Below are 22,588 nucleotides of genomic sequence, written 5' to 3' on the forward strand. Positions count from 1 at the left end.
GATGTTAATTGTGATCCTCTAGTCAAGGCATTGTCCAATTTCTCAGATGTATTATAATGTTTTCCCTTGCAGGGGAATCTTTGGAGAGACACTTTAAGACCATACAAATATCCTGCTCCTCAAAAAATTTCTCTTTATATTTAATATCCGTTGATGATTCTTGCTTGGAACAACTTTATTATATTGGTTGCAAAATAATGATTTTCCAACTCCAACACTCTCTCATCATTTGCTAATTAGAAGTTGGTACTCTACTGTAAGCTAGAACTTTCCCTTCTCCCCTATTTATTGATTTGTCTGTTATCGTTATGGATTCTATTTTTTCAATGGTGTTTATAATTCATTACTGTTCTTAATTATTTTGGTGCCCAAATTGTCTCAGATTTGGCCAGTAGGAGTCCCTTGAAGCTGGCTCCTGTGTCCTTGTGACATGCCTCTTCATTTTTTTTGCTGCTAGGTGTGCTATTCCTACTCAGGTGTCTTTACTTCTAGGCCCTTTCAGCAGAGTCTGTATATATATGCGTGTATATACACATATACACACACATATTTGTAATTATATATACGCACATTATGTACACATATATAGATACATAGATATATGTATATAGTATATATGAATATATGTTTTTATTCTAGAAATCATAGATTTCACACTGATACCTTAAATTTTAGGCCATATAAGATAATTTTTTTTTTTAGGCCATCTAAGATAATATTTTTAAGTGGGGATAAAAACAAGGGAGAATAGTAAATATAGTATTTTCCCATTTGAATAAAATAGGGGGATCAAATACATGATTGTCTATGCCTGGATCACTTCAGGAAGGATATATAAGATACACAAGAAACTGGTTGAAGTGCTTGCCTCCTGGCTAGAACTGGAGGCCGGGCGGTAGTGGTGAGAGGAAGACTATTTTTCTATTTAGATAGACTCTTTTTCTGTTTGAATTTATTATCACCTACACATATTACTTGTTCAAAACAAACCAAAAACCCCACTTTAATTTGACATTGCTTTGAGAAAATATTTAACCCATCTCAGTAAAAACTGATCATCTCAGACAAGGGATTTTTCTGTTTACTTTTTCACTCTTATTTTCCCTCTTTTGGTTCCATTTTATATTGATAATCATATTTCTTAAAATACTTTCTTTCCACACTTTGGGTAATAACCAGACTCAAAATAAATTTCCCGTTCTATTTTAAATACTTATTTTAAAATATTTGAGTGTTTAAGGAAGTGTGAACCATGTGTTTCTTATTCTGTTTTGCTGAGTTGGATAACAATTAATATTGGGGAAGAGATGATGACTTACAAGAAGTTAATGAACTTCCTTAATCCTCATAAGTTTTCTTCCCCTTCAGAGATGGAGACTAGTCAGTTGCTTCTTGTTATCAAAAAGGTTTAAAGTTTGAACTGAGCATTTGACCAAATGTCGTCCATGTTTCCCGGGCTGTGTATAAAACACATCTCTCCAGGTGAGACTATGTCTACAGATACACATGGGATTTATGCTCTGCTCTCACCTGGTGCATCTTTACTAAGGAGAGAATGAACATCTACTTCATCTTGATATTACGTCTTCAGCTACTTCTATTTGTGGTAGTGTATGTTGATTCCTTACTCATCATACTTTTCATTTTAAACTTAAAATCAGCTTGTTAAAAAGCTGTCAGTCATCCAATCTATGGGCACGTTTAGTAGGGCACTTTTTTTTTTTTACTAAATTTTTTTTTTTAGGAAGATTGGCCCTGTGCTAACATCTTTTGCCAATCTTTCTCTTTTTTCTTCCTTTTTTTTGGGGGGGGGTCACCACCACAGCATGGCTTGATGAGCGGTGAGTAGGTCTGCACCCAGGATCTGAAGCGGCGAACCCCGGGGCGGGGGGGGGGGGGGGGGGGGGGGAACACTGAAGCGGAACACGTGAAACCACTATGCCACGGGGCCAGCCCCTATATTTTGCCTTTTAAATGATGATTCAAACTGTTGGTTTGTCTTCTTTACTTTGTTTTAAAAACATCTTTGTGATGTTAGCACTTTACTTTGTAGCTTCTTGTCCTCTCTTATAACATCTCCCTGCTCATTTCTAGTTAGATAATAGTTATATTTTCACAGGTTCAGGGGAAAAGGAGTTTATTTTGCATGACTCATAAGAATCAGGTGGACCAAGGATGTAATTGTAGTGAAGTCACTTAGGCTTGCTGAGCCTTCCCCCAAGGAGAGGGCTGCTTTGATATAGCAAAGGGTTTCTGAGTGCCTATTGCTGGTACTTATCTATTCTGGAACATCTGTACTCATAGCTGCCTCACAAAAGTGTTATGAAGTGGCTAAGGCAGTCTTGCAAAGATCCCTAAGGAGGCTATGCAAATTGGTTTCTAAAAATGGAGTTCGTAGCAGAATATAGGAAATGCTTCTTTCATAATTAAAAAATCAGACATCACCTTGAAAGAACAGCTTTAAGCAACTATAGATAAGAACATAAATGTATACTGAAAAGGAAGAAAAACCACAACATTGTTAATCTATAGCAGCTGTTCTAAGAATGTACATGTTGGATATGGTATGGTAAAGCTGATGCTGCCACAGCAGGAAATAAGAACAAGGCATAGAAGGAAGAAGTTTATTATACTCACATGTCCGGGAGTGGGGGTGTACCACACAGGGCCACGGGGGAGGCACCAGGTTTTGACCAGGAGCAGAAGCAGGAGGGGAAAAGCCTAGGCCAGAGCCTGTATTGGGATTATCACAGGAAAAGCAAATCAGGGCAGGGTAAACAGTTTAGGGTTGGCTGGCTTGAATAATTCCAGTGGGTTTGGGGGCATAAGGGTGGTCTCTAGTTGCCTGATACCCGACCCTGGGATGGTTTAGAGCAGGGGAAATATTGGCTTTCTGTGTGACAGTTAGATAAGAAAGTAGTTGAGGGATATGGGTTTGGGATTGGTTGGTTTGCATATCAAAGATGTGCTCCCTTTTTTTTTTTAATCTCTAAATCTTTTCTTTGGCTCCAGCCCTGGAAGGGACAGTCTCTCCCTAGTCAGTGAGGCCACAAATGCTAGAGCATCAAGAATACAGAAAATAAGAGAATATAGTTAATATAATTGGCCCTGTCATGAAAGGATGCCAAATAGACAAATACAGAATTTACGAAAACACAGAACAGTTGTTTTAAGGTCAGGTTTATATGTTCAGTGTGTCCTGTGAGTTTGATGAGCAAAATCATTCCGCTTTTCTCTTTCTTTTTTTTTTTCGTGAGGAAGATCAGCCCTAAGCTAACATCCGATGCCAATCCTCCTCTTTTTTTCTTTTTTTGCTGAGGAAGATTGGCCCTGAGCTAACATCCGTGCCCATCTCCCTCTATTTTATACGGGATGCCACCACAGCATGGCCTGACAAGTGGTGCGTTGGTGTGCGCCTGGGATCCGAACCTGCGAACCCCAGGCTGCCGCCGAAGCAGAGCGCGCGTGCTTAACCGCTTGTGCCACGGGGCCGGCCCCTGCTTTTCCCTTTCTTATATAGAATTTTTAAACTTTTTTTTCCTCTCCACCCTGTAAAGATTAATAAGAGGAAAAAATTTTTATGGTGGAACTGCCTCTCTTTCATTTATTAATTTGCATGCAGTAAAATTCACTCTTTTGGTGTGTAGTTGTATGAGTTTTGACAAAGGCATGGTGTTATGTAACCACCACTACAGTAGAGATACAGAATGGTTCCATCACCCCCCAAAATTTCCTCATGCTGCCACTTTGTAATCAACCCCTCACCCCAGCCCTAACCCCTGGCAGCCATTCATCTGCTCTCCATCCCTATAGTTTTACCATTTCCAGAGAGTCATGTAAATGGAATCATAAACTAAGTAGCCTTTTGAGTCTGACTTCTGTCACTTAGACTAAACATTTGGATTTCATCCATGTTGTTGTGTATGTCAATTGTTCGTTCTTTTTATCGCTGAATATTATTTCACGTTACAGATGTACCACAGTGTATTTATCCATTCACCAGCAAAGGACATTTGAGTTGTTTCTAGTTTTTAGTGATTAAAAACAAAGCTGCTATAAACATTCACGTACATTCATATACACATTCACATAGGTTTTTGGCTGGGCCATATGGTAAGTACATGTTTAACTTTATAAGAAACTGCCAAATTGTTTTGCACAGTGGCTCTACTATTTTGCATTCCCACCAGCAACGTATGAGAGTTCCAACTACTTCCATATTCTTAGCGCTCTTGGTACGGTCAGTTATTTTCTTTTTTAGCCATTCTAGTAGTTATGTTGTGGTATCTCACTGTGTTTTTAACTTGCAGTTTTCTAATAACTAATGATAATGAACCTCCTTTCATGTACTTATTTTCCATCTGTATATCTTCTTTGGTAAAGTATCTGTTCAAATCTTTACCCATTTTTAATTGTATTATTTGTTTTCTTATTGTTGAGATTTGAGAGTTCTTTATATATTCTGGATATAAGTCCATTGCCAGATATGTGATGTGCAAATATTTTCTCCTAGTTTATAGGTTGTCCTTTCATTCTCCTAACAGTGTCTTTTGCAGAGCAAATGTTTTAAATTTGGGTGAAATCTAGTTTTTCAATTTTTCTTTTGAGTTGTGCTTTTGGTATTGTATCTCAAAACTCTTTGCGTAACCCAAAATTTTCTCCTAAGATTTTTCTCTTATATTTTCTTCTCCAAGTTTTATGTTTTACGTTTAGATCTGTGATCCATTTTAAGTTAATTTTGGGATAAGGTGAGGTCAAGTTTCCTTTTTTTGCATATGGATGCCCAGTTGTTTCAGCACCATTTGTTGAAAATGGAATTACTTCTGCATTGAATGAACTTTATACCTTTGTCAAAAGTCAGATTAGTGTTGGCCAGGGCTCAGGGATGGTGGGAGGGGGGATGGGTGTGACTATACAGGGTAACACAAGGGAGCTCTTTGTGGTGATGGAATAGTTCTGCCTCTTGATTGTACTGGTGGTTATGTGAATCTACACATGGGAGAAAATGACATGGAACTATACACACACGTTACACCAATATCAAATTCCTGGTTTTGATATTGTACTATAATTATGTAAGATGTAACCATTGAGAGAGGACTAGGTGAAAGGTACATGGGACCTCTCTGCCCTATCTTTGTAATTTCCTGTGTATCTATAATCACTTCAAAATAAAAAGTTATAAATCAATTGACCATATTTGTATGAGTCTATTTCAGGAGTCTCTATTCTGTTCCATTGATCTGTTTGTCTACCCTTTGTCATTACCACACTCTTCATTACTGTAGTGTTTTTTTTATTTTTGTGAGGAAGATCAGCGCTGAGCTAACATCCTTGCCAATCCTCCTCTTTTTGCTGAGGAAGACTGGCCCTGGCCTAAAATCCGTGCCCATCTTCCTCCACTTTATGTGGGACGCCGCCACAGCAAGGCCTGGCAAGCGGTGCTTTGGTGCGCGCCCAGGATCCGAACCCCGGGCCGCCAGCAGCGGAGCGCGCGCATTTAACTACTACGCCACGGGGCCGGCCCCATTACTGTAGTTTGTAAGTCTTGACATCAGGTAGTGTGAGTCATCCAACTTTATTCTTTTTCAAAATTATTTTACCTATTATATGTACTTGGCATTTCCACATGAATTTTAGAATCAGCTTGTCAATTTCTATAAAAAGCCTGCAAGGATTTTGATTGGCATTGCTTTGAATCTACAGATTAATACTTAACAGTATTGAATCTTCTGTTATCTTTTATCTGTTATCCTTTTGTTTCTGACGTTCACTTTTAGCTTTCAATTTAAAATTTCTGTAGGTCCTCTTAATCTAAAGATGAGAAAGCAGAGTCCTGACAAGTGTGGGAGCACACACCTCCCTCTCCTGTTCAGTTAAGTGGGACAGAAGACATGCCGCCTGGCAGGAGAGGTTTCTATAACTCCAGGCTGTGGGGCAAAGTTACTTATGCCTAATACAAAGTTCCATGCTGGTATTTAAAACAGAATCCAATGGGCCGGCCCCGTGGCTTAGTGGTTAAGTGCACGCGCTCCGCTGCTGGCGGCCGGGTTCGGATCCCGGGCGCGCACCGACGCACCGCTTCTCCGGCCATGCTGAGGCCGCGTCCCACATACAGCAACTAGAAGGATGTGCAACTGTGACATACAACTATCTACTGGGGCTTTGGGGGAAAAATAAATAAATAAAATTATAAAAAAAAATAAAACAGAGTCCAAGTGTTACCATAGCAACTAATGTTCTGAGAAGCAAAATATATTTTTAACTTGATAATTTCTTGTTATCTGTCCTATATAATTTCTAATTTTAGAAAGACTAAAAATCTTTTTGAAACTCCCAAAAGTGGTTTAAAATTGTTAGGAAGGAAAGGCATAGATGGATTCAGGTTTTTTTCTTTCTCTCACGTTATAAAAATAATTTTTAAAATTCCCAAACTCCTTTTCAGAAATGAAGGAGAAAGGCCTGGGGCCTGACAAGGTTGACATAGTGTTTTGTAGTAATCAAATCCCACTAAACCTAAGTTCCTCAAATGTGGGGACTGTCATGCACACTGTTTTATTCCCCAGAGCCAGGCATTTATTAGAAGTTCAATATATATTTATTGAATGAATAAGTCAATTTTGTTTTCACTTATAGACTTTGGGCCCTAACTTATATTCTTTTCATTCCAAAGTGGATTTGTCACTTGACTAGTACTATATAATAATAGAATAAAGCCTATGTTCTTATGTCCTCTGAACAAGAATCAATTTTGAAAATCATTAACAAGGAGTGAAGAAATACAAGGTCAGTAGTTAAAAGCTTCAAGGGGGATGCCTTTCAGAGATAGGAGGGAGGAGTTCTTACTCCTGGTTAGGAGTGAGTAGGGGACGTGACACAGTCCCTGGGACAGAGAGCCAGGACCACACCCTGGTCAGGACCGCTGCAGAGCAGTGGAAAGGTGCAATTTGGAACGTATCATCTTCTGCTAGGGGTGTCAGTGTTCGTTCATCAGCATGGGTGTGTTCATCAGCAGGAATGTTAATTTATAAAAACCCACTCCCTATTACCTCCAAATCTCCTCCATGCAAGATAAATTGGGGCGCAGCAACATTCTTCATGGGGGGATCCATCAGTGTAGTGAATCTTTTCAATACATACTCCTCAGTAGGTCCCTGTATTCTAATTTTATTTTTATATTCACCAGCCCACCCTTTATTGGGCTTCTCATCACAGATTTTTAGGTCTCAGTACGGCACTTGATTTTGGTGGCTGAAAAGTATACTTTAGCCTGGAAGCTGTTGACAAAAATTCATCTCAAGTAAGACCTGACTTCTAGGTAGCTTAGAACTGAGCTCCCTGACTCAAGTCACCACTTTGTCACAGACTATTCAACACTTTGGCATTTCTCGCTCAAAGGGGGAAAATGGAAAGGGACTTAAAATGTTTCTCTGTTGAATGGAGTAACCGTTTGGGGTATAAATGCCTGATCAGGCAAAGCTAAAGTACTGTTTACATAACAGTAGAATCTGGATGAGCTACTACTTAATTACCTGTGAGGAATACATTAGTTTTTTTCTCTTACAGATCGTTATGTTAAACTCTGTCTCTGACCTTCATGGCTACATTGAGAAAAGCCAATTGACAGAGGACTTAGGGGGAACTTTGAAATATCGCCACAGTCAGTGGATAAATCATCGAACTGTAAGTACCAACTTATGCGCCCTTTTCAGTGTCTCTCCTTGTTTTCCAGAAGACAGGGGAATTAAAGATCAACTGTTGGGTGGTCATTTCCGTGACTACCTACCATCAGGAAGGTTGGGTTTTCTAAGCCACAGATTGGGGAGAAGTAGGGTGGAAGGTGAAGGCTGGGGCTTCTCCTGCTGACTGCCTTCGCCTCACCTCATCTTCTGGCATGGGGGGTTTGGCAGACTTGACTTAGAGTGCACCTGGGGAGTTTTCAAAATACCAATACCCTTCTATACCTCAGAGAAATTAATTTACTTGATCTGGGACGGGTCTCAGACATTAGTGTTTCACAAAACTCCCCAGATGATTCTAATGTACAGACACCAAGTCAGAAGATGCTGCATTTAAACATTGTCACCATTACTTATTGTCTGACCTTGGTTGAGTATCTAAACCTCTCTGAGCTTGTTTCCTCCCCTGTTAAAATGGGACTAATGCATGATTCTCAGCTGGGGACAATTTTGCCCCCCAGAGGACATTTGTCAATGTCTTTAGACAGACGTTTCTTATAGTCATAACTTGGGGGAAGAATGTTAGGGGCATCTAGTAGGTAGGGCCAGGGATGCTGCTAAACATCTTATAAGGCACAAGACAGCCCCCTACAACAAAGAACTATCTGGCCCAAAATATCAGTAGTACCAATGGTGAGAAACCTTGGACTAACAAAAGCTCCCTGAAAGTTTGATGTGGGGAATAAGTGATATAATGTCTGTGAAAGCACCTGATATGTAGTATTTTACTTTTTCCTACTTACTCATGTTGGTGGTTATTATGCTAAACTAGAAGGGTCAGTAATATTGAGGAAAAAGTAAGATTGAAACTCATCAAGTAATAAGTATTTCTATATAAAGTCGTCATTCCCCTTTCCCTGCTCTCTCAGCCCCTATACCCTAGAAAAAGTTAGGTTTTCAGAGCAAGATCAGAATCTCCCTTTACCACCCTGATGACACTTGTGGTGTCAGCGCACCTCTCTGTATCTGGTCACTTTGGAAACATGTTGCCCAACATTTCCCGATGAAGCCCTGAACTGCATTTAATTAGGTAGGAGAATTCACCCTGTTTTAGAGTGCTATGTTTTGTGATTTAAAAAAAAAAGAAAATTTAAGAATTAAAAAAAAATAAATTTCTAGCAACACAATGCATTTATTTCAAAGCTATAGATTCTCATCCCTCTCTCACTTCTTTGTATGCCATGTAATTCCAAGGAAGGCACGTCCCTTCCTAAAACCTAGAGGAAGGTCTGTGACCTGCACAAGAACCTTTTAAACTTCTTATCAGTTTTACCACAATAATGATGACTCTGAGAGAATCTTATAAACAAAAAAGAATGGTGAGGGGCCGGCCTAGAGGCATAGTGGTTAAGTTCGCACATTCTGCTTTGGAGGCCAGGGGTTTGCAAGTTCGAATTCCGGGCACAGACCTACACACTGCTTATTGAGCCATGCTGTGGCAGGCATCCCACATATAAAGTAGAAGGAAGATGGGCACAGATGTTAGCCCAGGGCCAATCTTCCTCAGCAAAAAGAGGATGATTGGCAACGGATATTAGCTCAGGGCTAATCTTCCTCACCAAAAAAAAAAAAAAAAAAGAATGGTGAAGTTCTTCACAAACATATAATTTTAAATAAGCCTAAATATAAAAGAGATGCAAGGAAGCTGACACAGAATATCATACACAAGTAAGTGTGATGAGGGTGGTCCCAGAAAGCAATTTCATTAAATCGTGTAAGATGTGGAACCTGAGTGCTTCTAGTTTTTATTTCTTCACTTCTTAGATTTTTATTACGTTACTTTAATAATCAAAAGAATTGATTATCCCACCAGCCTTACTGGGCTAGCCAGCTCTCTCCTTTGCTCTGATTTTTCTACCAATCCTTTATTTTATTATGTTCTTAATTATGTTTATTAATAGTTCTCTAAGAACTTAGAGATGTAAAGAAGACTGAGGTCATGAAGATTGATTATTTTAAAGACATGGCGTGAACAGACATGCACACACATTCCCCCAGGCCTAGTATGTATCCATGGTTTGTGTTTGTGTTAAACATAGTGAACTTTAAAAAATACTGTTTATTGAAACATCAGAGATATTCTTTACATGGCTTTTGCATGTTTTACGTATATGTTTTATATACACACACATATATAATTAGAAATATAATAATACATATACATATTATTTTATATCTCATGAATACATAGACCCCCCTTTTTTTGGTAACAGTGTGCTTTCAGGATGTCAGATCTTTGAGACTCATAAAAAGTTAGAACTGAAAAGAACCTTACAGATCATTTATTTCAGTCACCTTATTTTGCAGATAAGGAAACTAACCTTCAGAGTAAGGAGGTGACTTATCCAAGGTCATATGGTCAAGTAGTGGCAGAGCCAAGACTAAGGCCAAGCTCTTTTTCATCACCCTCTCAGGGTCAGGTCCCCTGTACCATTTCCAAGGTGATTATTCACTAATCAGACATATAGAATCAAGTTAATTTGTTAATAGGACCCACCACAGGAAACCTCTGGCTTTCCTCGATTTTTAGAACTCACACCTGATTCTCTTAGTTCTTACTGTTATTACACTTATAAGGTACTCTACTTTACCCAAGATCCTTTCACATTTGTTATTCCTTCAATCCTCGAAAAAAAAAAAACCCTGCAAAAACAGAGCAAGCATTATCCCTCTTTGTCAAACGAGGACACTGGGACTTAAAGGCATTACATGGCTCACCCGAGATTACACAGTTAGAGAGGATCAGAATCTGGACTCGAGTTCAAATCTTCAGCTCTCAAGGCCAAAGTCTTTTGTTAATCTAGCTGTAAATCTAGTCTTTTAAGTCTAGTTTTGACTGCCAAGAGGCGCTGTAGCTTAGTGCTTAGAGTGCCAGCCCTGGAGCCAGCTTACTGGGGTTCAGGTCCAGTTCAGCCACTTATTTTTTGTGTGACTTTAGGGTAATTACTTAACCTCAATGTGCCTCAGTTTCCTCATCTATAGATGTGGGGTGGTGATAAGAATAATACCTAATTGAGATGCATTACCAGAGTTGGTGCCTATAAAGCAAAGTACTTAATAATCTCATATTTTCTTGTTATAATTCCCCAGATGAATTGGATTTTTTATGTTATTCATCATAGGCTGTTAGTGAATGCAGTTGAAAGAGTATTTTATACAGATGTTAGATTATGTGAAAATAATTACATTTTGATGTACTTGAAAGAAAGATTTTCATAACAGTTAGTGTTTGTCTGACTTTCCAGGCCAAAAGTACTATGATGTTCAAGATGGTGGGTGTATAAATACTTGTGCTAATAGGAGAGATTTCACCTACAGCAATACTTCAAGTAGGAAAATGGTTGATGTAGAGAAGACTCAGAGTCCAGACAGTAGGAGGAGATGTGCCATGCTCTGGAAGCCTTATTATGCCAACCTCAGCCCTGGCCCCTGGCATAGAGAAGAGCCATCTCAGATCTGGCACATTCCATATGTTGTGGGTTTGGGTTTACAGAAATGTTCTTTGATGATGTAGGAAAAGAAGTAACTTTTTCCCAAATGAAAATTAGGTTGGGTCTCTTTGTTCCTACCATTCACCCATTCAGCAGCTGTTTATGGGCCACCTACTATGTGACAGGCACAGTACCATGCCCTGGGGGAACAGAGATGAATGTGACATTGTGTTTGCCCTTCAGGGGCAAAATTATCTGAGGAGCAGAGGGAAGTGGGCGTGGCAGTGCCATTCTGGCTGAGTGGAATGATTTGTGGGACTCTGAAAAGCCACTCACCTTCAACTAACTCTTCTGATGGTCAGTGTCACTTTTTCTAGGTTAGGCCACGAATTCCTAAAGCTCTCTGCTAAAATGCAGATATCTCACCTGGGATGTTAGCTGCAAAGTCAATCTACTCACTAGCAGATATTCATTTAATGGCAAAGTAGAGTCCTTAGTGGAAGGGACACAGGACAGGTAAATTTTTATAAAGAAGTGAGAGGAAGAGGTTCCCAGGCCCTACCCACATGTTACAGAAGTGAAGATGATTAGTGACATAATCGCTACATCCGTCTTTTCCCTCAATGTCATATCCTCTCAGCAGCATTTGACGAGCTTCTCAGAGGTGTCAGGCAGCCAGGCTGTGTGTGGGGGGCGGCGCGGGGAGATACAGGGCAGTGTAGGGGCTAGAAGAGGAGGAAAGGTTTATTAGAAGGAGGGGTGGGTGGTCCTGCCCTTTTTAGCATATCACCTAGTAGAAATCCTGAGTCAGATTTCATGTTAGGTGTTCTTGGGGTAATGAACAGAACCTTGAATTTGAAGCACCTGACTTTGGTTGAATCCTGCCTGCCCGCCTTCCTTACTGCCCAAGTTATATGATCTTGGGCAATTTCACCTGACTTGTTGGAGCTTCTGTTCCTTCTTTCATAAAATGGAGATAAAATACCTCCTGCTCCAGATTATTGAGATGATAGACAAGCGTATAGCACAGAGTACAATGCATGCCCATTGTGGGTACTGAGGAAATGGTAGCTAGTTTTACTGTCCTTCTATTGAGAGAGCATATTGGTGAATGTTAATCCCTTCGCATTGTTATGATTGTCTGCTCTTCCAGGCCATCGAAAACTTTGCCATGACATTGAAGACCACTGCCCAGATGCTCCAGACATTTGGGGCCTGCCTGGCCACGACAGAGCTGCCCAGAAGTGTGCCATCTGCTGAAGACCTTCTCATGTCCCACACAAGACAGCGGGACAAGCTGCAGGTAAGTGACCTCTTAGAGGCCAGCCTCTGGGCCAGCAGATGGTCAGCCTCCTGGAGAGTGCTAGGAGCAGAATTAAGAATTAAGCCCTCTTTTTCCCTCTTCTCCAGTGACTTGGCAGCCACTGATCATCTTCAACCTTCTGAGTAGGCAGTACGTGAAGAGAAAATTAAAGCCTGGATGGTGCATGTAAAAGGGTTGCAAATCAGACCTGTGAGAAGCAGCCCCTCAAAGGAAAACTCATTCCAGCGTTATGCTGGTGAGATGAGGTGTGTGAGCATCCTTTCAAGGGCATCGCTCCTATGATCTGCTCAGGACAGAGCAAGATATACTGGGCTGAAATTGTAGCGAGGGAGGGAGGGATGGGAGTCAGCTTTGCAACGTAAGATTTCCTGTGGCTGTTGTGAAGTTTTGAGGCAGGATAATAAGTGAACTTATTGCTTCACTTTCTCAGGGATGTGTCTTTTTATTTGGGGACTAATTTGAGAAAGAGAACTATGAAAGGTGCTGTGAACTGGGTTTAAGGAGAGGCACCAATTAAATGATTCATAAAAGCACGTCAGAACCCGCTGAGAAGGGAGCGGGCAGATTCACGTCATGCAGTAAAGGGAAGTCTTCCTGGGAATTATTGAGTGGGTGTCAGCCCCTTTCTGCCTCCAGAAGCACAAACAGACCGAATCCATTATTTCACAGAAGACCAGAACTCAAAAGGGCAGCAAACCGAGAATTAGAAGGTTGATGTGTCTTAGCATTACATGTATTCTTGCTGCATTGAGCTTGAGAAGAGCTGAGCTCTTTTATCTGTGACCCGAAATTTGCAAAAATGCTTTGCTAGGTGGTTGATTTGTTCACTTATTCAACATGCCACTACATGCCAGGAAAACAAACAAAAAAATGTGAATCAAGGAACACGTAGTTTAGTTAGGGGAGTCTCCGAGTCTAGTAGTCGAGGTAAATTAATTGTTCCATGCTTCAGGAAGCACTATTAAATTCTCTCTTTAAGGAGCTTGATATCCAGAAAAAGTTCAAAATGTATTCAAGATTCCTCTGAGGAATCAAAAGATCTGGTTTGAAACTGTGAAAGCTTCAAAGTGTCCTGGAAATGTTCCCTGGACATGCCTCTGCAAGGCTTGAGCTGCTTCTTTGCCAAACATATTGGCTAAGTTCACCTCCCATGATTCCTGGAAGAGACGGCACAGGGTGCAGAAGGCTGGGTCTAGGGTGCCTCTGTGAAGTCTGCTAGAAAAGGGTTGGCAGTTGCAGGTCGCAGGTCGCAGGTCACAGGTCACAGACCACAGGAGCCTGCAGAACAGTCAGTTGGTACACGAGTACCAATATTGAGGATGCTGAGCGCAGCAGGAAGGTGCTGCACGCAGGGCTCCTGGCCTGGATTCTTGAGCAAATGTGTTGGCTGCTTCGTTCCAAGAAGGATTTGGAGAGGTTACAGAGCAGAAGCACCGAGATGACAGTGTGGTCAATCAGAGAGGTCTCGGGAAAAGGGAAAACATTTTGGATTTTGGACGAGGACACATATCTGAGGGGTGAAACCACAGTCAGGTCCTGCTGTATGTGCAGTGAGGGTTCCCAGGCAAGGCCGACGAGTGGGTGTTCTATCGTTTCTACACAGGCAGAGAGTTCCACAGCGGTAAAGGGAAGGGAAAGAACCAGCCTCCAAGAGGGAGTTAAGGTCATTTTCTTGTGCATGGCGACCAGCTGTTCTTGGAACTAAAACGTGCGACTCCGGGCAAAGGAGGCTAAAATTTCACTCAGATTATGTAGTGCAGTAATTGGCAGATTCACATAGTTTGCAGTATTGTCTGACATTTATGAGAAATAACTTTATACTTTAATTATCATATCTCAATTTGGTTGAACACCCATATCTAACAGTAAGACAAGTGAAAGGAATTTGGGAGGCTCTATTCATGCCTTTTAGTAAGAAAATAAATGCAAAGTCTTACGTAAACTAAACTGTTATGCTTGCATTTACATTCCATGCTGCCCTAAAACCGTGGAGAAAAGCCTATAATTATTTTAAGATAAAATTCTCAGAACAGTTTAATTTGTCCAAGCGTTTACCTTGATTAAGAATATTAAGGGGCCGGCCTCGTGGTCCAGTGCTGAAGTTCGAGCGCTCTGCTTTGGTGGCCTGGGTTCATGGGTTCGTATCCCAGATGCAGTCCTACACCACTCGTCAACCATGCTATGGCGGCAACCCACATACAAAATAGAGGAAGATTCGCACAGATATTAGCTCAGGGCAAATCTTCCTCAGCAAACAAAAAAGAATATTAAGTGAATTGGGATTAAAAATATAATTATTCTGTCTTTATTTTACTAAGTAATAGTAATATCCTTTTAAAGACAATACAGAGGGTTTCTTTCAACCATTTTGTGATTACTAAGTATTGGCCTAATACAAATTTGATTTTTTTCTTATCTTGTAAATTAGAAGAAAGAATTCCAAAATCATTAAACTAGAGTTACATTTTTTTCTTTTTCTCATCCAAAAATGCTTTAAAGAGAGAAAGGGTTTATATTACAAAAAAAGAATACTGTTTAAACTTTTATTGATAACTTAGTAGTTTTTGTAGTTATTTATACATTTTTTAGTCTTGAGTGTTTGACTTACTTTTTTTTTTGCTTGAGGAAGATTCACCCTGAGCTAACATCTGTGCCACTTTTCCTCTGTTTTGCACATGGGTCGCTGCCACAGCATGGCCACCGATGAGCGGTGTAAGTCCGCACCTGCGAACCAAACCCAGGCCACTGAAGCTCAGCGCGCCAAACTTAACAACTAGGCCACAGGGCTGGCCCCCATTTTACCTACTTTTTAATCAAAGGTTTGTTAATGAATAAGAGGCATCAACTGCAAAAGAAGCAAAAAGTTTATTTGGGGTCTCAAGAATTGCAATTTGGGAGACACAGATTCAAGTAGAAGCTCAAATATGCTCCTAGGAAGACGAAGGAGACAAGGGTTTATCAAGGCAAAAAAAGATAAATTACATAGGTTGTTTTGCAAGATTTGTGATTGGTGCTGGCAACAACCATTACTTCTTGCCTGTAAGTGATTGGTTGCAAAGGCCCTGTCTAAGGCAGAAAGTTCTTATCTATAGGAGTAAGCATATTTCTTGGAAGAAGGTCAAGATGACAGCAGTGAAGCACAGTTCAAAGGTGACATTCCCTTTGGATGGAGATGTGCGTGAGCCCCACTTCCCTAAAATGGCCTCCCGGCTCCATTTTAGAAGCCTTGACATGTGTTACTCCATTTTGTTATGGTCATCTACAGGTTCTATAACTAATTGAATAATTTTTTTTTTCTATTTGGAAAGCACCTTTTCCAAGTGAAAAACCAGCGTAAGGTTTGTCCTCAGGACAATGAGCTTTTAAATCTATTTAAATATCTATATAAGTTACAGCATATGATTTACAGCTTTCTTTCAGCCGGGAGAGATTTTGTCTGAACAGTTAGCACAGCATTAAGAGATTTGGCTTGGTTTCTTGTTTTCCTTCCTCCTGCGGATCTTTGAGACCCCTTATTTTAGATCCACATGAGGACCTAGTTGCCTCTACAATCAACCAATAAAAATAGGAGAACTTTTATGGCCTTATTTGCTAGTTCTTTATGGCGTTGTTACCACCTTCTTCAAAATTATCTTCCAAAAGCATCCCTTCTCTTTTGGCCACCCTGGTATTTCAAACCAATCTCTTTACAAAGAAAAAAAAATCTCAGAGCATTCACAGCAGAAGAATCATATCAAACTTGCAAGCAAACTTATGACTTCAAAAAAGGCTCTTCTCTAGAAACAAATTCTTTCCCCTAAGGTCCAGCCACAGGTTGGCTCTTAATCCATGTTTATCGTCAAAGAGTGCACCCAACTTCAATATGTGTTATTTTCCGTCCAATTAGATTGTGGGCATTGGGCTTTGTGATGAGATTTGAAACCTTATTTTCTCTGTGATTTCACTGTACCATCCAAGGGACAGAAAGGAGGAAAGAGTCCTTTACACACACCCAGCTTTGGCCTTCTCTGGGAGAGGCTGAGATCTCCTGAGGCAAGCACACACAACTCAGCACCACTCATCTCATCCCTGTGTGTGCTTTTCACACAAGGACGGAGAGTTAGAGCACACATTCAGAGCATGTGCACACAGGTGCCCCAAGCTTTTCTGCAAACTGGATCCTTCTCCAAGGAAAGCTCTCATTTCCTGAGGAAAGGTAGCTTGGACAGGCAACAGGCCACCTGCTCGTTTACAAGTAGTATGGCGGCAATCACCCTGCTGTCACCAGGATCCGGTCTACACAAAGAGAGGAAGCTCACTGACACGCCCATGAACTTATACAGATGTTCTCAGAAGCAGGTCGCTGAGCTCCTCCTCCAGCCCAAGTGCTAGCAGTTAAAAACAGTAAATACCCAAAATAACTAAGGGTGTTTTCTTTCCCTGGGAACTGAAACTGCTTAAGATCCTTGGACCATGAGTCAACTGGATATCCAAAAGGAAGAAAGGGAAATTGGAGGCTTACCTCACACCATATACAAAAATTAACTCAAAATTGACCAAAGAGGGCCGGCCCCGTGGCTTAGCGGTTAAGTGTGCGTGCTCTGCTACTGGCGGCCTGGGTTCGGACCCCGGGCGCGCACCGAGGCACCGCTTTTCTGGCCATGCTGAGGCTGCGTCCCACATACAGCAACTAGAAGGATGTGCAACTATGATGTACAACTATCTACTGGGGCTTTGGGGAAAAAAAGGAGGAGGATTGACAATAGATGTTAGCTCAGAGCTGGTCTTCCTCAGCAAAAAGAGGAGGATTAGCACAAATGTTAGCTCAAGGCTGATCTCCCTCACAAAAAAAAAACAAAAATTGACCAAAGAACTAAATGTAAATTCTAAAACTATAAAACTCTTAGAAGAAAATATAGATGAAAATTTTCATGACCTTTCATGACCTTAGATTAGGCAATGCCTTCTTAGATATGACATTAAAAGCACAAGCACCCAAAGAAAAACTAAATAAATTGGACATCATCAAAATTAAGAACTTTGGAACTTCAAAGGACAATACCAAGAAAGTGAGGGCCGGCCCCGTGGCTTAGCAGTTAAGTGGGCGCGCTCCGCTACTGGCGGCCCGGGTTCGGATCCTGAGCATGCACTGATGCACCGCTTCTCCGGCCACGCTGAGGCCGCGTCCCACATACAGCAACTAGAAGGATGTGCAGCTATGACATGCAGCTATCTACTGGGGCTTTGGGGGAAAAAAAAAAAGGAGGAGGATTGGCAATAGATGTTAGCTCAGAGCCGGTCTTCCTCAGCAAAAAAAGAGGAGGATTAGCACGGATGTTAGCTCAGGGCTGATCTTCCTCACCAAAAAAAAAAAAAAAAAGAAAGTGAAAAGGCAAACCACAGAATGGGAGAAAATATTTGCAGATCATAGGTCTGATAAACACCTAGTATACAGAATATATAAACAACTCATACAATTCAACCGTAAAAAGGCAAGTAATTCAATTAAAAAGTGCAAATGGTTTGAACAGACATATCTCCAAAGAAGATATATAAATGGCTATTAAGAACATGAAGTCCAGGGGCCAGCCCGGTGGTGTAGCGGTTAAGTTCTCACACTCCGCTTTGGCGGCCCAGGGTTCGAGAGTTTGGATCCCGGACATGGACCGACATACTGCTTGTCAAGACATCAAGACATGCTGTGGCGTCATCCCATATAGAGTGGAGGAAGATGGGCATGGATATTAGCCCAGGGCCAGTCTTCCTTAGCAAAATGAGGAGGATTAGCAACGGATGTTAGCTCAGGGCTGATCTTCCTCACACACACAAAAAAGAAGAACATGAAGTCATGTACAACATCATTAGTCATTAGGGAAATGCAAATCCAAACCACAATGATATACCCACTAGAGTAGCTATAATCAAAAAAGATGGATAATAACAAGTGTTGATGAGGATCTGAAAGAATTGGAACCCTCATACATTGTTGGTGGGAATGTAGACTGTTTGGCAGGTCCTCAAAAGGCTAAAAATAAAGTTACCATATCACCCAGCAATTTTACTGCTAGGTAGATGCACAAGAGAACAGAAAATATATGTTTCACACAAAAACTTATATATGAATATTCATAATAGCATTATTCATAACACCCGAAAAGTGGAAACAACCCACATGCTTATCAACTGATGACTGGATAGACAAAATGTGGTGTATCCATACCATGGAATATTTTCAGCCATAGAAAGGAATGAAGTACTGATGTATGCCACAACATGGATGAACCTTGAAAACATTATGGGAAGTGGAAGAAGCAGACACAAAAAGCCATGTATTATATGATTTCATTTATATGAAATGTCCAGAATAGGCAAATCTGTAGAAAAAGGAGGTAGATTAGTGGTTGCCAGGGGCTAGGAAGAGGGAGAAATGGAGGTAATGAAAATGTTCTAGAAAAAAGCATGGTATTGTACACTTTAAAAGTATGAATTTTATGGCATATGAATTATATTTCAATTTTAAAAAAAAAGAGAAAGATCCATGGGCCCTAGGACAACAATCAAATAACCACAAACCCCGTACAGATGTGTGCTTTCTGTGTTTGATGGCCCTGCAGTCTTTCTTTCTCCGCAATCAGTTCTTCCTGTTGTCTTGTTCTGTGCTGGGTTGCATACAGTTCACAGATGCAAGCAGTCTCCTTCCTGAGTCTCAAAGTCCTCAGTCTCAGCTCTTCGCCAGTCTTATTTAGACCAGAAACATAGGGCCTCGGCCTTCGGCTCTCAGATGCTTTAGTCAACTGAGACACTGTACCATGTGTTCGTTTAAATAGGGTGAGACTCTCCTTTTTGTTGTTGTTGTTAAAGTAAGAAATCCAGCAGAGCCATAGGCCTTTTTCTTGTCATGCAGACAGAGAGGAAAGTGCCGGTGGCCCTTCAGTTCTGTGACAGAGCAATCTTTACAAACATGAATACTGTCTAGTATTCAGTGTTGGTTCCATTCAGTATTCATTCAATTTTTGTATTCAGAGATGACAATTCCATCAATATTACCAGGGTAACAAATAATCTAGAAGGTAATCAATCAGAATTACGCGTTATTTTCATAAGCCCTAGAAATAATTTTATAGTTTTAGGAGTTTTTTAAGACCCCCTTGTTCAAACCCTACTTCCAGAGAACATTAGCTAGAAATGGATAGGCACGGAGGTCTTGATCTTACACAGGAAGACAAAATTGGTATTCTTATGAATGTTTGCAAGGTTAGGACCTTAACAGGTCAGTGTTTTGAGCTAGTTTTCTACCACAGGAAGGTCTCTCTCAGTAGCTGCTGAGGAAAATGGATATCTCATCTCTCTCAAGGACTTCCTTTGTCTAAATTATGAAGACTTTCATTTGAAAGGCCAGATTCTAGAATTCGTTAGTCGGCTTTATAAACAAAACATGACAGTAGAGCTGACTTTTAGCTGCAGAAATGGGATAAGTAATAAAAGTGAGATAGGGAGTATGAAGCATTAATCATTTATATGTTCTCTAGGCTCTGATTGATTCATCCTTTTACTTCCTACCCCACCTCCACCCCAGCCCGTGACAGGCAAACACAGTACCTGGCATGTAATAATAGTTCTTTATAAATGGATTTTGAATGAATGAATAAATGCCTACGTTCAAGCTTATCTTTGTCATAGGAAAGAATTCCCGCCTTTTGGCTGTAACCACCATCTTCCAGTAATTGGCCAAAATGACCAACACAAAGAGAAAGAGGAGAGGCACCCACTATATGCTCTCTAGGCCTTTTAGAAAACATAGAGTTGTTCTTTTGGCCACATACATACAAATCTACAAGAAAGGTGATATTGTAGACATCAAGGGAGTGGGCACTGTTCCAAAGGGAGTGCCCCACAAATGTCACCATGGCCAAAGTGGAAGAGTCTACAGCGTTACCCAGCATGCTGTTGGCATTGTTGTAAAGAAACAAGTCAAGGGCAAAATTATTGCCAAGAAAATTAGTCTACATATTGAGCATATTAAGCACTCTAAGAGCGGTGATAGCTTCCTGAAATGTGTGAAGGAAAATGATCAGAAAGAGAAGGAAGCCAAAGAGAAAGTTTCTTGGGTCCAACTGAAGTTCCAGCCTGTACTACCCAGAGAAGCACGCTTGTGAGTACCGAAGGAAAGGAGCCTGAGCTGCTGGAACCCGTTCCCTATGAATTCATGGTGTGATAGGTGAAAAACTATAAAAGACCTCTGGACTATAAAAAAAAAAAAAAAAAAAAAACCCACAAAGAATTCCCTCCAGAAAATTTAAATTCTTTTGAGCCTGAAGCAGTCCCCCTTGCCCTTTTTAGTGGGTCGTCTTCTGAACCAACTGCTTGTTTCCACAATGATGGGACCATAATGATGAGTACACACTGGGACAGCCATACCAGTTGTTGAAAGAGTTAAATATTTACGTCACTTGAATGCCCCGCTCCAGCCCCCTGGCCCATTTCCTAGGACCCACAAGACCTCCTCATGATTCTGGCAACTAAAGGGTTAACACCTGAACCACAGTTGGCCTCAAGACTGTTTCACCATTGTGTCTGACATCTGTGCTGACTGATCAGTGCCTGCTCTATACAGGTATTACATATTTTGAATTGTCACTGCTGTGGACAAGAGCAAACTCCATTTTGGGGCTGGGCAACTTACCTTTACACTGTCCAAGTCTCATAGTTCCTCAAACTTTCCCTCTGTGTTGATGGCAGATTTTGGTAACCCTACTGAAGCTGACCATGTGTTCTAGTCCCAAAGCAGTCACCAGGTCACTGTTTTTCCTTATATTTTTTAACCATAGGAAGGAGATACACAGTGTATGAGATCACTGACTAAGATTCACCTTCCTTCTCTCATACGCCTTCCTCACACTCTGCAGCTTTTGGGGTGTATTTCTTTGAAGCTCTCCCCTCCAAATGTTTCCTTCTGCCCTAGCAATATGCCTCTTCTTTGGCTCCTCCACTTTTCCTCCCAGCTAATCCTGCTGGAATGCTGGACACTCAGGGACAATAAAGAAACTGAAGAGAAAAGCCAAGACCCATTTTAGTGGGGAGGAGGAGGAGGGAAAGACTGGGAGCACTTAACAATGAGTGCTTTTTCCTGGCATCATATCCTACTTGTCTTTGTTCATCTGCAACCTGATTTCTTTTAGACTATTATTAATTCATCCAACCTACAAATATTTAATGAGCATTGATGAGATAAGTAGAAATGAGGGCCGATACCTGAGAGTGGAAAAGAAGGGATATGTCCCGTTCCCAGGCAGGAATACCAGCCAAGAGGCCAACTTAGGGGCATTACTTGGAGTGGACAGAGCCATAGGGGGTGTCCGAAGAATTTTTAGGGGCTAGATCAGAGAAGTCAAATCTATCATCACCCAGATCTGGAGACAAGTTTGAGGCTGGGTATGGACGATGGAAGCCTTCAAAGGGATGAATACTGGTGTGGGATGGGAGACAAGGAGCAAAGGTTGAGAGGGCCCAGGCCTCTGTGTGAACACAGTGGAGAAGTATGTATAAAACTGCACCCCACAGGGAATGAGCTCCATACTGTGTGAAGGCTGGAGGTGGCTGGGCCTGGAGGAGGAGATTCAGTATTCATGTGCACAGAGGTGATCATTTTGTAGCTATGGGCCTGTCTAACTCACAGCGCATACCAAACCAGCATCCTGTGTGAACCAGGACCCAAACCCAGAACTCCCAGAAGTAAATTCTAGGCCAGGCTCCGCCCTTTTGGTTTACCTTATGGTTAATGCTGAGGGCATAGAGAGACTACCTGCGCTGTGCAAGTAGAGGAACAGAGCTGTTTGATTTGGAAAGAGATAGCCTTGCATCTTCCCCAGTTGCAAAGCCCTAACTCCCCAGGTAAAAAGAGCAGAATGGAATTGCCTTGGAAGTATGAATTTTTCCCTGTCAAACTGAAGTTGCTGTCCATCTCTGCCAAATTTCAGTAATTGAACAAAGCCACACTTGAGGGCCAGGTAGAAGGAGAGGCAGGTGTTTACTGATGAGAACAGATGAAGATTTTTTCATTGTCAACTAGCAATTATTCTATTGTTATTGCATGGCACTGCCCAGCACTTAACATT

The 22,588-nt window shown here is 41.1% G+C and overlaps 1 protein-coding gene and 1 pseudogene across 10 annotated transcripts in view; both read left to right on the forward strand.

Annotated features, from left to right (window-relative positions):
* The window catches only part of MCF2L2 (MCF.2 cell line derived transforming sequence-like 2), a 239,218-nt gene that overhangs the window by 85,246 nt on the left and 131,384 nt on the right, over nucleotides 1-22,588 (forward strand). For all 10 annotated transcript variants that reach the window (XM_087439950.1, XM_087439947.1, XM_087439955.1 and 7 more), the window contains 2 exons: nucleotides 7,567-7,683; nucleotides 12,324-12,473. In XM_087439950.1, the coding sequence (XP_087296076.1) occupies nucleotides 7,567-7,683; nucleotides 12,324-12,473 (267 nt within the window). The remainder of the gene's footprint in view (nucleotides 1-7,566; nucleotides 7,684-12,323; nucleotides 12,474-22,588) is intronic.
* Nucleotides 18,790-20,685, forward strand: LOC147915182 (large ribosomal subunit protein eL21 pseudogene; annotated as a pseudogene).

Source organism: Ceratotherium simum, chromosome 15, assembly GCF_057802395.1.
Source record: "Ceratotherium simum simum isolate JZ-2026a chromosome 15, ASM5780239v1, whole genome shotgun sequence".
In the NCBI taxonomy this organism is placed as follows: domain Eukaryota; kingdom Metazoa; phylum Chordata; class Mammalia; order Perissodactyla; family Rhinocerotidae; genus Ceratotherium; species Ceratotherium simum.